Source organism: Melanostigma gelatinosum, assembly GCF_949748355.1.
Source record: "Melanostigma gelatinosum genome assembly, chromosome: 7".
NCBI lineage: Eukaryota > Metazoa > Chordata > Actinopteri > Perciformes > Zoarcidae > Melanostigma > Melanostigma gelatinosum.
The window spans coordinates 21,600,648-21,615,041 of NC_136640.1; the positions used below are offsets into that span (position 1 = coordinate 21,600,648).

The window sequence follows — 14,394 nt, forward strand, 5'->3', positions numbered from 1 at the left end:
ATCTCAATATCTGTCAGAGCTCTTTAAATCCAGTTCCCCGTCAGAAACACGACACAATATGGCTGAACAACCAGAGCACAGTGGAGGCTCTGTTTCCTCCCCCCTCTCTCTCCTCTCCGCAAAAACTGGGAGAAAAGGGATTGTTTTGAAACCAAGGCAGAATAAACAGAGATTTCCCTCCTCCACCCAAGGCCTTGCCTCTTTCTTTCCACGAACACCAAAGAACTGGTTCCTCTCCGAACACACATGCAAAACAGACAGAGCGAATACGCAAACACCGAGACAGAAGGTCTCTGCCTCCTCGCACCAGCACACACACGTTTATAAAACGCAACACCCGAACCCACAACCCCACCGCCAGCTGGTTCTGGTGAGGCCCGCAGCGGAGAGGACCGAGGCATGCCGGGAGTCATGCAGTGGCAGCAGGAGCTCGCTGCCCTCGGTCTGGCCCTCACCGGCTGGCTGTGTGCCATCCTCACGCGCTGCCTGGCCCTGTGGACGGTGAGCGGCACCGTGGACAACACCACGGCCACCCTGCCGGCCTACTGGGACGGGGTGTGGCTGGAATGGGATCACTGGGATTTGGCGCACGACGGCAGCCTGCACTGCTCCTTCTACCGGTCCCTCATGTCTCTCTCTGGGAGCTTTCGGACGTGGAGGGCCCTCGTCATGGCCGCTATCGGGGCCGGGGGCTTCGCCGCGGCTATCGGGGCGGCGGGGGCCGTGTGGTTCCCCACGCGCGGCCAGGTCAAAGTGTTTTCTGGCGCCCTCTTTATTTTGTCTGGGATCCTGCTGCTGGTTCCCACAGCCTGGACGTGCCACCACACCGGCCAGCCGCTGGAGGGCGCCGTGCTGCTGAGGAGGGACTGGGGACCTGCGCTGTACCTCGGCTGGATCTCCTTCGCCCTGATGGTGGCCGGAGGGGCGTTTCTCGCCACCAGGTGCCCCACCGGTGAGAGGCCGGCAGAGCGGCCGGGAGACGACAGTCACCCGCTGAGCCGGATCAACAGGACTACATTCACACACAGCCAGTATGAGTGCAGGTCCGAGCCCCTCTGAAGGGGGGATCATTTTGGCTGCACGTGGGGAGTAACGATGCACTGACCTGTGCATTAGAAGCATTAGAAGCACATTTAACCTCTTTCAATGTGACCGTAAATACAGACACTCCTGTCTGTTTGCTTTATTGTTGTGCAATTATTGATACTAATTCTGGTTATTCTGATGCTTTTACTTCATTTAGTTTACATTAGTCTTAAAACAAAATCAAGGAAATTTCCTTTGAGGTGAATTATTCTGCACAAAAAAAACCGTGGAATAATTTGCATTGCAAATGACTTAAAGGTGTTTGTTTATGGGAGTTATTTGAATGGACTGGTTTTTAACTCATTATGCCACAGAGCACTTGATGTGATGGTCATTTTGAAACATACTGTAGTAATCAATTTGGGGTGTTTGTCTTTAAAGAAGGACACGTGATGGAAAAGAATCAGATAATGTCTTTTAGAGTGGGTTGATACATTTACAGACTATCCACAGTTGGGTGTACAATAAAGGACTTCATTAGAATTCTGTTTGCAGATCTACACCCATGTTTGGCGGGTATGTCGTGTGACGTCAGTATGTTACTTTTCATAATAAAAACATTGTAATATGAAACGTGCTTTAAGAAGGTTCCAGGGTTATTCGGGAATGTATGGAATTCTGAGTTTAAAGTAAACAGAAACTGTGCCTGCAATCATTTAATGCAAAAAATAGGGAAAGTGCAAGATGTGGAAAAACTGATGTTATCTTGAAAGCTTTCATATTTGAATTCCCCTGTAAACTCAGAGGACAAAGTGAGAGGGCCCTCTCTTTTACTGTGCACTTTTAAATATCTTTTTTTAATCCCAGTTCACGGTGTGTGATGTAGTGCTGGGAAAACTCTTGGGGGTGGATTTTGCATTTCATTTGTAATAGTTACTCATTTAAAGCAATATTTACAAACACTGTATTGTATTCTTTTCTGAACACTGAATATGTATATAATCATCTCCGCCAGGCATAAGCCTGTAGGGAGCTCATGCGTTCAGTTGTCTGTCCACAGCTAATCTTGCATGCTGCTGTACCCATCAGCCTGATATTTTCACTGCTCATTTATGAACGTATGCTCAAAGACCCCTCGTGGTTGCACTGAATTTGGTTTTTTTCTAACCTATTTTATACCGTTACAGAAGGCAGTGCACTTTTCTAGCTCTATATTGAGCTCCGTTTCTGTCGTTAAAGCTGCAACATATTTGGAGTTCTGCAAAACTGATTTAATTTGTTTTCCAATTAACTGTGTGCATTGGGGAAAATCAAAGTTTACACAAAAACAAAAACATTTTGTTATATATTTATTTGCTGCATAGCAAGCTTATTCATTATGACAAAATATAAGTTATTAGTTTGAAGTAATTATCCGTAATACTGGGATTTCAGCATGACTACATGGCACACAGTCTGATGGAAGGCAAACAAGTTCTGTTAATGGTAGCGGTACTGAAGAAAAGAAATAGATGAATGCAAACCAGAACTATTTACTGACCTGCTCTAACTAACTTTCAAAAATACATTCCACCCAGCATTCAAATCTGGCAAATGTTTCCTTCCCGTTTAAAATCCTTTAATCATAGAGGGACTCAGAAATGTGAGATAAGCATGAACCTCATCAAAATATAGACTCTTAAATGAGTTAGTGTGGATAAGGTGCAGCGTCCTGACTGGTCGGAGTTTCTAGAATTTCTCCTCTCCCTCCTCCACGTCCTTCAGACTGAGAACCTCCAGAGAACCTCGGCCTCTGGTCTCACAGCGGATCAGCTCATCGATCTCCCTGAAGCAGCCGGGATCCACCAGACACACCTGAGGATGAGGAGAAGGGGAACGTTACAAAAATAGAAAGCAGAGAAGGTAAAAGTGTGCATTTTAGATTATTCTCCCCCTCACCATTTCCAGCTGCTCATCAAAGTCTTCGCTCTCCACAACCTGCAGGAGCGGTTTCAGCTTCTCCTTCAGCCTCTTGGCCTCCTTGGCTGGCAGCACCAGTCGCAGCCTCATGTGGGCCCTCTGGATCTCCATGGACTCCTTCAGCTGCCGGATCACTTCCAGAGCCTTGAGGGGAACCACAGGCAGACGAGTTTGTCAAAAGTCGAGCAAAAGCGTCGTCGTTCCAGATGAAAGTGAAGGGAAAAGCATTGATTTCTCCCGCATACAGAACTTAAAGATGGCTGCCCCTACAATACTAAAACCCTTCTCCAAAGTGTTGCGTTAAATGAGTCACTGCCAACTGTAATTGCAACAGCATGTTCACTCCAGGGTGGTGCTAGGTGAAAAGAAACCCTAGCAGGATGATACTATGGGGATGGAGGGGAGATTCCCGGATCAGCAAGTTTCTTAATGCACTGGTCCTTTTCTCCTGAAGAGGTTGAAATCAGTTATACCATCTGTTTCCCCCCCCCCGTTTTAAACATTTAAACAATTACAAGTCATTCTTTTTGGGAAAAGACGTGGGTATACTGTTGTGGTTTGAGCAACACAAACAAATGCCAGTGTGATCCACTTAGCTGGGGGAAGCCACAGCCAATATCTTCAACGCTGCAGGTCTAGAAAGATCACAATCCAGGTAATACGAAACATATATTTTATAATAATAATAATAATAATAATAATAATAAAATGTATGGGCATTGGCTCCAGGGGTCAGCTGTCAGAGTGAATTCATTCTTTGCAATGTCTCCAACTGATTGAAAATGAATTTGTAGTGGTCAAAGCAGAGAGTGTTCCTGGTGGAAAACATTGCATTCATTCAGTCACTTCCTGTTTTCTCACCTGCTGCTTAGTGCTCTTGTTGGCCTTGACAGAGTAGTGGATGTCCTTCATCGCCGCCTCAATGAGATTGACTGTATACGGCCTCTTGGTCTCAGGGTTGACACACTTCTCTGCCACGATAGTTGCGATGTCCCTGAACATCGTCTCCAGCTGAGAATGCCTTTCCTTGTCCGACACTTGGAGCTCTCCTTTGGCCAGGATCTGTCCGGGGGGGGGGGGGGGGGGGGGGGGGGGGAAAGTGGAAGTGAAGGCGAATACAGCAGAGGCCTTGGAGGGTGACATGTGGGCAAGAAAATACTTCTTACCTGTTGACAGATTTCTGTCAGATCATCTGTCCCAAAAGATTTGGTCAAGTCATCCTTCTTAGCCACCTGACCTTTGGACACATTAACGAAGACGGAGTGCGTCTGAAGAACCTCATCCAGGTCTTTCTCTCTGGAAGAAAACAATGTGTGGACATTCAGAGATGGACACATAGATGGAGCATGCCATTTATAAATCAAGGCAACAAATAACCGTTGACTTTAAGAAATAACTGACGAGACATTTGGGTAACTATTCGGTCAACATTGTGGGTGTTGACATGCAATGTTACTCACGCTCCCGCTCTCCAATTCACAACTTTATTCTTGTAGCAGGCGATTTCAAACCGCTTCCCTCCCTTCTTCATCCGCACCACCGCCACATTTGTCAGTCGTATTTGGTTTGTTGGCGTAAATATAGACATATTTATGTTTGTTAAGGCAGAGTGCTCTGTCCAAAAGCTGCTGTTGACAAGAAAATGCAGTCAGAGAACTGCGTCGTCAATGCGCTACGAGTGCGTCGCCAAGGAGTGTCCGCCGTGAAACACCTACGTCGAACAACAGTTCCGCACCAGTTTTGTACCATCAGTTGATTTCAATACTTTTGTGTGTTCATTTAAAAAAACAGCTGAATCGAAATAATTTATGAAAGGAAATACGAATAACTACTCGAGTGCATCAGGAACGAGTCCTAAAACCCGGAAATTAGTACTAATGCACTCCCGGTTCCTTCGTATCGAAGTCAACGTTTTTTCTAAATTGCTTTTTGGTTAGATGCCTAAAATAAGGTTCTGTAACACAAGTTTAAGGAATTTGAAAGTTTGGTTCTACAGTGTAAATACGCCAGTACAAACAAGCTTTTATGTGTCTTAAAAACGCAGTTGCTAAAATTTGCTATATGAGACGTCATCACGCCGACTAGTCCGCTCTTACAACCTTGTTGTAACGTTGGATGCTCGCTGTCATGCGACCGTGGTGTAGTTCGTTAAAAGCCTAACGTTAACTTTTTGCTTCTTGCAAGTACATTCACGCCTCACACATTATACAAGTGATGTTCATTTGTAAAGATAATTTTGAGGAATATAACTTGGAATTATCATAAACTTGTGTTTGCCACAAATCTTATTTTCTGCAATCATTTATAGAAATCCAATCCTTTTTGCGGAGGGAACTAGTGCGACTTCCGGGGTTAGCCTACAAAGACACGTCATACCTGCACCACACTGCTCTATTATGGGAAGAAACACGTTATAGTTCATGTTTGGTACGTGTGTTTTGACGAGAAATCGATATATATTTTTACCACCATACCGCTACTTGGAAAGTCCTATTGACTGCTAGCGACTCCACAGAGAACTACTCTTCCCAGCATGCTCTTCGGCCAGAGACAGGTTGCACATAACATCAGCTGCACAGGACTGTGTGTATTTTGATACACCATTTGCAGCGATGCGGAGCTTCTTCGTGGTTATTACGCTCTGCATAAGTCGCGTGTCTGCCTCGGATACTAAATGTGAGCTTATTTCAAATGTTACCGAAACAGGAAACTTATGTTTGAGCACATTGTTTGTAACATAGCTAGCTAGCATGTATTGCTAGCCACCCGCCTTTTATTTACTACAGGTGACCTAAGGTCGCTGCTTTAGGATTAGCAAAAGGTGCCGCGTTGCATTTGTGCACCTAGTGAGGTCAGCCAACTGTTATTATTCATAAACATGAAAACGGAACTAATACCCTTTCTCCCTCCAGTCTCACAGGATGCCCTCAGTCCCGGTGAGAGCTATCTGAAGTCGGTGTGGCACAACAGGCTGTACTTGTATTCAGCTGCCGCGCTCGTCTTTGGGATCTGGTTCTCACTGAAGGTGGCTCTGAACAAGGTGACTTTTCTAACTGTCTCTTCACTGGCTGCTGGTTCTCAGTGTGTTAGACACTGCTCATGTTTCCAAACATGTTTGGATGTCTGTCATTGCATGAAAACGAAGATCCTAAGACCTGCTGTCATGTATTATCCTTATGTCTTTATTATTTCTCCGTCTGTATTGCTTTCTCGAAAAAGTTATCCAAAGACTCCAAAGCTGTGAAGATCGACGACAGCTCTGACGGAGACACTGTGGCTCACGTGTCTGCAGTTAAAATCTTCTATGGCTCGCAAACCGGAACAGCAAAGGTACCGTCGGACACGTTTACTGCGAACATCCTCACCGGCTCCATCACTGTGCGACTGTGGCGAAGTGGAGAGCAGGTGGTTCGATCCCCAGCTCCGCTAGTCGCATGTCAATGTGTCCTTGAGCAAGACTAAATTGCTTCTCAAATTTCCCCAAATTGTGCCTACGGTGTATGAATGTGATAGAATCTGATAGGCAGGTCTCAGTTAGACCCTACCATCAGCGTGTGAATGATGACAAGTAGTGTGAAAGCGCTTTGAGTGGTCGGAAAGACTAGAAAAGTGCTTTCCAAGTAAAAGTTATTTTACCATTACTCACTATTTTTATTAGTGCGCTACAGTAGACAATATTTGAAACAACAAAGTCTGAACATAAGTTTTTAATTCTGGGCTCAAGAGGCGGGCGTAACACATTTATGAGTGAGAAGCTTCAGGTGGGACTTCTCATTTGTTCAGGGCTTCGCAGAAGAGCTGTCGGAGGAGGTGAAGACGATGGGTCTACCAGCAGAGGTGATTGACATCAAAGACTACGATCCAGACGATCAGCTGGCCGATGAGGTGAGCCCGGTCCCAAGAGAAGACCACTGAACTTCAGAGCTGCACCCTCCACACGTAACCCGACAAGTGTTTAATTAATGCATCTGTTAATTGTCGTAGCATGCTGTATGTTGCTCTGGTGTGTTAATCAAGTCTCTATAGTGTAAGACCTGGTAACGGATTTATCGTGAAATGAATCGTACTGTGTACTTTTCATTGAAAGCTTGACAACAAACAGCGCAGAAAAGCCTCAACCGCTCTAATGTGCCCGCTCAGCTTTGCCCGCTCAGCTTTGCCTCCCTTTATTTCCGCACTGATTTGATTCCTCACACGGCCGGCACGGAGGACAAATGCATAAAACCTGCTCAGCTGAAGAAAGATGGATATTTTCATCCGTGTTCTCTTTTTTATTTTAATGTATTTAGTGGCCCTAGGCACCGTGTAGTGCGTTGAGAGAAGAGTAGGAGGTTTCTGGTCTGCTACAAACAGCAAGAGAGGAAACAGCTTTTTTTTATTCAATAGGGCAGTGATGCAGTTTTTTAAGCGACGGGAAAGCTCTATAGAAGAAATGACCGCAGGCACCAGTCCCTAGATGCAACTGATCCTTGACCATCAGTGGCGAAGGCGCTGTCTGTTCGACAGCTAAGACATGAGACAACAGACTCAGCCCTGAAGTTTATTTACACGAGGGGATGGTGTTTGCTTTAGATGTAATCCAGATTGATTTCCTGCTGTCCTCCACAAGAGATGTTAGTCTTGGAGATGAGTCGGCAGAATTGAATTGTGTGTAATCTTGCCACTTGTTCATTGTGCTCTCGTGCTTTGCAAGATCTGTCTGTTTGTCCATCACTACCACCGGTAGATGAGTTTTTTTTATTCACACTTTTTTTTCTTCTTTTTTGTGTCCCCGTTTTGCTCCATAGTGGGCAGAAATGAAGAATTACATATTTTGTTCCTCATGTTCAAATTAACTATTATGTTATTAACTGAAAGTATGGTTTGCCATTTTTCGTCTCCTCATATTTTGCGATTTAAGAGCAATGGAGTGCTCTTACTTCACCGTTTCTTCCCTGTGTCTGCTGTGTTCGCCTCTCCGTTCAGTGCACCAACAAGTCCGTCTGCGTGTTTCTCGTGGCGACCTACACTGACGGAGAGCCCACAGAGAACGCCGAGTGGTTCTGCAAGTGGTTGGAGGAGGCGTCCACCGACTTCAGGTACGGGAAGACCTACCTGAAAGGCCTCCGATACGCGGTGTTCGGTCTCGGCAACTCTGTTTATGTCGGCCACTTTAATACGGTAAGGAATGCTCTTCACAGTACGTATTGTCAGAATAATATGCTTTACTATCAGTTACTTAAAGTATACCCACAGCACCAAGGTTGACGGTATGTTCCAGGTCCAAACTTGACTTAATGTGTAGCTCACCACCGCATTGGTCAGCATTCAGTAAATGTCACAAAAGCAGCAGCAGCCCGACTTTATTTCTTTAAACTCTATTTAACCCACTTTCCTTCATGCCTAACCAGGTGGGTACCAACGTGGACAAGTGGCTCTGGATGCTGAGCGGCGTGCGAATCATGACCAGGGCAGAGGGCGACTGTAATGTGGTGAAGAGCCGCAACGGCAGCGTTCAGGCAGACTTCCTGGCCTGGAAGGTCAAGTTCCTGCTCCGCCTCCAGGCCCTGGTCAAGGGGGAGAAGAAGAGCTGCAGCGGGAACTGTAGGACCGGAGGCTCCTGTACGAACAACGAACAGAAGGAAGAGGAACAGGAAGAAGAGAAGGAAGAGGAGAAGGACAACAGCTCTGAGGTAACGGCAGAAAAGTTGATTTCACTGAAGAGCGGCAAAGCCCTGCCCCATCCGGTGTCCTCCATGGGACCTTATTACAAAATAAATATGTTCATGAATTAACGACGAGAGACACATTTTAAATTTAAAAGATTATTTTGCATGCAAAGAAAGTTACATTTTGTCATACAACCATATTGAAAATGTTTAATTAGAAAGACGACAAACCCAAAAGTTGCTAAAGTGGCGTGTTTCTCTGAAGCTACGGTGATTGTGATTTTCCTACCAGGATGGACTCACACAAGCAATGGGTCTTGTCCCCCACTAATAATAAGAGTCGCCGCTCAGGTAAGACAATGGCACATGAGTGTGTGTAACAAAGCTAGCTAGCAAGCTCAGCTAACGGCCATCGTTGGCCGTTAGCTGAGCGTCTCGCATCGTGCGAGACGAGAGATTCAGTCCACTGAGAGGTTTCACACACAACAAACTGCGACTTTCTTGACGTGTAGAATTATCTTTTGAATTGACGAACTTTAAATGTGTAACAATTCAAACGGGATCAAAATATTTGTATCTTGACTACCGTACATATTTTCTCTGAAATAAGGTCCTGTGGGGGACACTGGGAGGGGAGGGACTTATCCTCTCTACTGCGTTTTTAATGGCGCATTGTGATTTCTTCATAACCGGGGAATGATTAATAACACATCACACATCTAGCCTCTTTTCCTTTAAAGATGCATTTAACTGTAAAATGCACATTTTCTTCCTGGGGAGCAAGCAAAGACAGGCTTTAAGAAGTAGACGTAGTCATCGTGACGTCACCCTTTGGCTCGTGGAATTGTCATTTTAAAGCCACAAGTTTAACCTTTTGTCCGTCGCGCCATCTTTAATTACGGTGGTCGCCGGCTTTTTTGCAACCAGGGAACGGGAGTGACCATATTTGGACGGTGATGTCTTATACGTCTCTGGTAGCGGCAACAACCTGTCAATCACAAGGTAGCCCCGCCCTAAAGCATACTCTGCTTTATGGTCTATTTGACTCTAAATGGACCATAATCTACGAAATGAACATCATGCTGTGTTGACGAAGACTTGAAACTAGAGATTGAGACATAAACTCATGTTCACAATGTTTACTGAGGTAATAAATCAAGAGAGAAGTAGAGTCATTTTCTCATAGACTTCTATACAACCAGACTTCTTTTTGCAACCAGAGGAGTCTCCCCTGATAGCCAGTGGAGAGAATTCAGGTTTTAAGACACTTCCACATCGGCTTCACTCTTCAGAAGCGGAGGTTGCCGTCTGGGAGCAAGTCCTCCGGATCTCTCCTAAAAGGTCCATGTTCCTCTCACAGTGAAAGTTTGTGTAGTTTCCTCAAACAGTCTTCTGTTTGTATACGTCACGTGGACGGAAACTTTGTAAAACTCATCTTGTTCATGTTCTTTTTGGACAAAGAACCAGTCTAAAATTGCTCTCCGTGTGTGTGTGTGTGTGTACGTCTTGTGCTACCTGAAGAACCGGATGAGCGTGACCCAATTTAAGTAGCAATTAAACACAAGACAACTATGTCAACAGACGGCGCACAAATAAGCAAGTGTAGACAATTGGTGAGTATAAGAAGAGGCGGAGACCAAAAGGGTTGGAGATGTCTTATTAGGAAAAATGTCCTCTGGCTTACGATGAGGCCGCCCGACATCACAAAGGCACTTTAGATGTCGAAGCGCCTCTCAATCACGGGAGGCTGAAGTTGGCTGTCTGGGGCTAACAGCCTCATGCTGCGCGCCTGCAGCGTGATCTAAAGTCTGATCCGGAGTGTTGCTCTCAGTTCATCAGCTCCTTATTTAGCAGCGCTGATTTTCATGGTGTTATAAATGTTCTGCACATGAAATGTGTCATCGCCGTCGAGGCCGTTCAACGTGTCAAAATATGAAAATAGCACTTTTTAAATCCGTTTCACAAGAAGAGCCGGTTGTCCGCTGATCACAAGGTTGGTGGTTCGATCCCCACCTCCTCCTGTCCACATGGCCAAGTTGTCCTCGGGCGAGACACTTCTTCCCCGATGGTAGCAGCACCTCGCGCGGTAGCCTGCCGCCAACAGCTTTCGTATGTATCACGGCACACACACAGATGACCGGTTGTCATGGCAGTGGGCCCCTCGGAGCCAGCTCTAGCTGAGACTCCTTCCTTTCTCTGTCCGCAGCGCCGATTGCACTCAGAGGTGACATTGAACCGGAGCCGCGAGTAGCCGAAAGCTGTGGCGAGGGGACCGTCATCGTGATGCATCTACCCGCTGCACCGCTCATGCCTTTCATGCTGACACACATGTGGGCAGCAGCATTGTGATGAATAAATGCTCAGTCAACATGCTCAGGTGTTCCCTGAATACCTGAGCGTTTGCATGTAGTCAGTCGTGTTGCGGATCATACAAACGTTGCGGATCATACAAACTGAACTAAGCTCTATGCTTAACACAAGCTGAATCGATTTTACAGTTGTTTTTTTTTCTACGACGTAAACTTCGTCAGTAAATACCTGTCTGGTGAATTTAGAAGCTTTAAAGTGTCTTTGAAAAGGCGGTTGCTAGCAAGCAGCTAAAGGACATCGTGCAGACTCGTCATTCATGTTTCAAAAGTCATAACGGTGGTCTTCATTTGGGAAGATTTTCTTGGTGAACAAAACATGAAAGTATCATAAACTCGTGTTCGCCACAGAGCATATCTTCTGCAATAATCCAAAATCCAATGGAAACCACCTGTGTTAAAAACTGTCTTTCATTCAACACATTTGGGGCTTTCTCGTCTCCTCCTTCTCGTTTCAGGAGGATCTGGTGGAGTCCAGCAGTGACGAGGAGTCTTCTGGCCTGCAAGATGAGAAAAACGCCGGCTCAGTGGTTGACATGGAGGATCTGGGCAACATCATGAGCAGTGCCAAGAGAGCAAAGGTCAGACTCTGTCCACCACCTTTATTTATTGGTAATGTATGAGCCTACAGCAACACCTCAGACAGAAATAACACGATGAAAGTGAGCGCTCAGAAGTGAACACCCTACTTGTACATTTGAGTTTGATTTGCAGTACTTTAGCTGCCGGCTTCACGATATCACAGGGAGCTTGTTGAATCATTTGAAGCTGGAGCTTCCGGTCGTCATCCAGCAGGTTTATTTTCAGCGTTTCTGCGTTGAGGTCTGCGACCGGGCACCAACGAGGCACTGAGCTTCCACCACCTCGGCTCTATCCGAGCGAGGAGGAAGTGGTGTCACTGAGGGAGTAGTGGCAGATGGGCTGATAGACACCAGGCCCCCGGCAGGCGCCAAGCGCAGGCTTGCGTAAGAGCGACGACGCCCACCTCACAGACTTGTGAGGAACGAGTGACTCAAGAGAAAACACTAAAAAAAAACGTGAAAGAAGACTAGGGCTACGAGAATGAGGGGAAGGAGAAGACATGTAGGTTCTATGTGCTCTTTGAGCGGCAGATCGTTGTGGGAAGAGTCCTTGTTCGTAAAATCAGAGTGAAAACGAGTTTCATCAAACGATCAATCCAACGATTTCAAGGAAACACCCGTGATTGCCATAAAGGCCTTTTAGAGAGGGAGCCTTTTACGACATCATACTTACATTAATGTAATTAAAGACTTTCTTCTTAATGCACCTGTTTAACAACAATGCCAAAATACTGTTTTATGTTCTTATAGTTCATTACGTTCGAGTTCCTGCTCTTTCCAGTAATCCTTTGTATGAAAAAGGAGTTGGAGCAAAAACAGTGAGAATGAACAAATATCCCTCTTCATCTGAGATGTGATTAATGTTCCGTTTACTTTTAGCCGCTGTCCACTTTAAAAGGATATCTGCCTGCATTGTGTCCAGCTCGAACTCCTGTCTCAACTGGAAATGATTAGATAAGATGAGATGCGTCTTTATTGGTCAGGTTGTTGCAGCACAAAGCCAGAAAAAAGCTGATAAATTGGGAAGTAATAAGAATAAATAAAGTTCAGTCAAATTCATCTTAACTTTGTTTATTGTGCCTTAGTGTGAGTGTATGGAGGTGGAGAGAGAGTCTGCCAACGTAACTGTGTATAAAATGATTTTCGAGGCTCTGGGTTATTCCTCATGTCTTCTGCTCTCATGAAAACACAAGTCTGTTAACGTGCTCACGGTGCTGCGTCTGCAGTGGGAGTGACTTCAGCAGCAGGCTTGTTCTTGCTCCTGTGACATGAATATTGCAGCATCCTGTGTGTGAGCTCTGCGAGGGTTGGACAGGCCCGTCTGTGTATGAATGTGTGAGGAAGAGATGTCATTTAATGGCTCCAGGGGCCCGAGACGCTCGGTACTTCTCAGACGGAGCCAGATCTCCATTTTTCAACATTCACGAGGCGTTTGCTTCATTTAGTTTTGTTACGAGGAAGCCGCGTGTCATTCCCTTCCCCCTGAGGATTCTCCCATTTATTCTCTTAATGGCCAAACGCACGCTTCCATGTCACCTGGTGCACGTGTGCTCTGATGGGCTACCTCGCCTCGCAGCGTTTTAAGTACAATCGTCTGCTGCGATGGCTCGTGTCGTCACGCTCTGATGTCAGGACGGCGATTCTGCCATTTGTCTCTCCGTGGTGACACATTGATGTTGGTTTTTCTGCATAATTTGGTCACACAGAGCAGGCGGCGCGAGATGTAATTAGTTTGTAGGTTAAACGTTTGCCGAGAGACGACAAGTATTTAGCCGAGCTGCAAATTAAGTGCGAACAAGGAAATTCCCCCGGCTCCAATATGTTAGTTGGCTCATTTACAGCGTGGCAGCACATCTGTTTTGCGGTTAATGAGCTGAATATGTTTTTTTCCACCTATTGAAGGCTGAGTATGATGTGTCGCAGTGTTCTTCTAGAGCTGCAGTGGGAGCTGACTTTGTTTGTGTGTGACCACTAGGTGATGGCAGAGGCTCTCTGTTGCAGGCAGCTCACGTCTCACTTCAACACCACACTGACGGTTCACTCCCAAAGCTATACCTGCATGAGCTCTATCAGCTGACTCTTCATCCGAGTCTGTGTTCAAGTGCTTCCCATCGGGCTTGCTGAGTGTTTTTAAGTGACTTGACCAGGATTATGTCGAGGTGATTTTAGGTCTAAGTAAATATCGATCCACGCGAGTATCACGATATTGTGTTTTGTGATTTAGTGTTGATTTGACGTGGACTCGAGGTTGAACTGATTAGAACACATTTTGGGCCAAAACTCTAGTTGATGCTTTTTATGACTATTTTGCACAAACGATAGGCTAAAATGATGAAGTGATGAGTTTTTGGACAGATGTGGATAAACTGCAGCTTGACTGTAATTGTAGTGAACTCAGATTTTATGTATGTATGTGTATGTATGTATGTATGTCAGTCAGAACATTTCTTACATATAAAAAAACAATTTGATCAGGAATGAGGGGGACTGGGTTACTGCTGAACTTGATGATGCATATGTTTGTTTATCACAGTTCATATTGCCCAACTAGTCCATACCAGCCTTTGGCTACAGTTCTACTCGTGTTCTGCCGAGTGCCAACCAGCTTCATTTCCATCGTTCCTCTCAATGATTTTGCACAAATGTTTGTTGCATCGCCATCGAAACTTTGTCACAGCAGGTGTCTGTTTCTGCCAGAGCGGTCCGTTTCATGCCGGGCTGCTGCCAGATGGGCGTTAGTGTGGAACGGATCATTAACCCGAGCGGCCACACAGATTTCCTGGGCTGGGTTGTTTTCAGCTCCGTGTCCAGAGG

General features: G+C 45.7%; 3 protein-coding genes across 3 annotated transcripts in view; 2 read left to right on the forward strand and 1 right to left on the reverse strand.

The window, feature by feature from the left end:
* The first annotated feature begins 226 nt into the window (after positions 1-226).
* Positions 227-1,927, forward strand: LOC306779958 (claudin-4-like). Its single transcript, XM_079272094.1, has one exon. The coding sequence runs from the start codon at positions 400-402 to the stop codon at positions 1,057-1,059; it is 660 nt and encodes a 219-aa protein (XP_079128220.1). The 5' UTR covers positions 227-399; the 3' UTR covers positions 1,060-1,927.
* A 415-nt stretch (positions 1,928-2,342) lies between these two features.
* On the reverse strand, positions 2,343-4,664 carry sbds (SBDS ribosome maturation factor). Its single transcript, XM_079271799.1, has 5 exons — positions 4,446-4,664; positions 4,152-4,281; positions 3,847-4,047; positions 2,965-3,129; positions 2,343-2,880 (listed from the first exon to the last, which is right to left on the reverse strand). Exons 1-5 carry the CDS (start codon positions 4,571-4,573, stop codon positions 2,755-2,757), a joined length of 750 nt encoding a protein of 249 aa, XP_079127925.1. The 5' UTR covers positions 4,574-4,664; the 3' UTR covers positions 2,343-2,754.
* Positions 4,665-5,444: 780 nt separating this feature from the next.
* Positions 5,445-14,394, forward strand: part of tyw1 (tRNA-yW synthesizing protein 1 homolog) — a 44,682-nt gene continuing 35,732 nt past the window's right edge. The window contains exons 1-7 of the mRNA XM_079272243.1: positions 5,445-5,661; positions 5,898-6,025; positions 6,205-6,315; positions 6,769-6,870; positions 7,951-8,145; positions 8,376-8,657; positions 11,458-11,580. Of these exons, the coding sequence (XP_079128369.1) occupies positions 5,598-5,661; positions 5,898-6,025; positions 6,205-6,315; positions 6,769-6,870; positions 7,951-8,145; positions 8,376-8,657; positions 11,458-11,580 (1,005 nt within the window). The 5' untranslated portion in view covers positions 5,445-5,597. The remainder of the gene's footprint in view (positions 5,662-5,897; positions 6,026-6,204; positions 6,316-6,768; positions 6,871-7,950; positions 8,146-8,375; positions 8,658-11,457; positions 11,581-14,394) is intronic.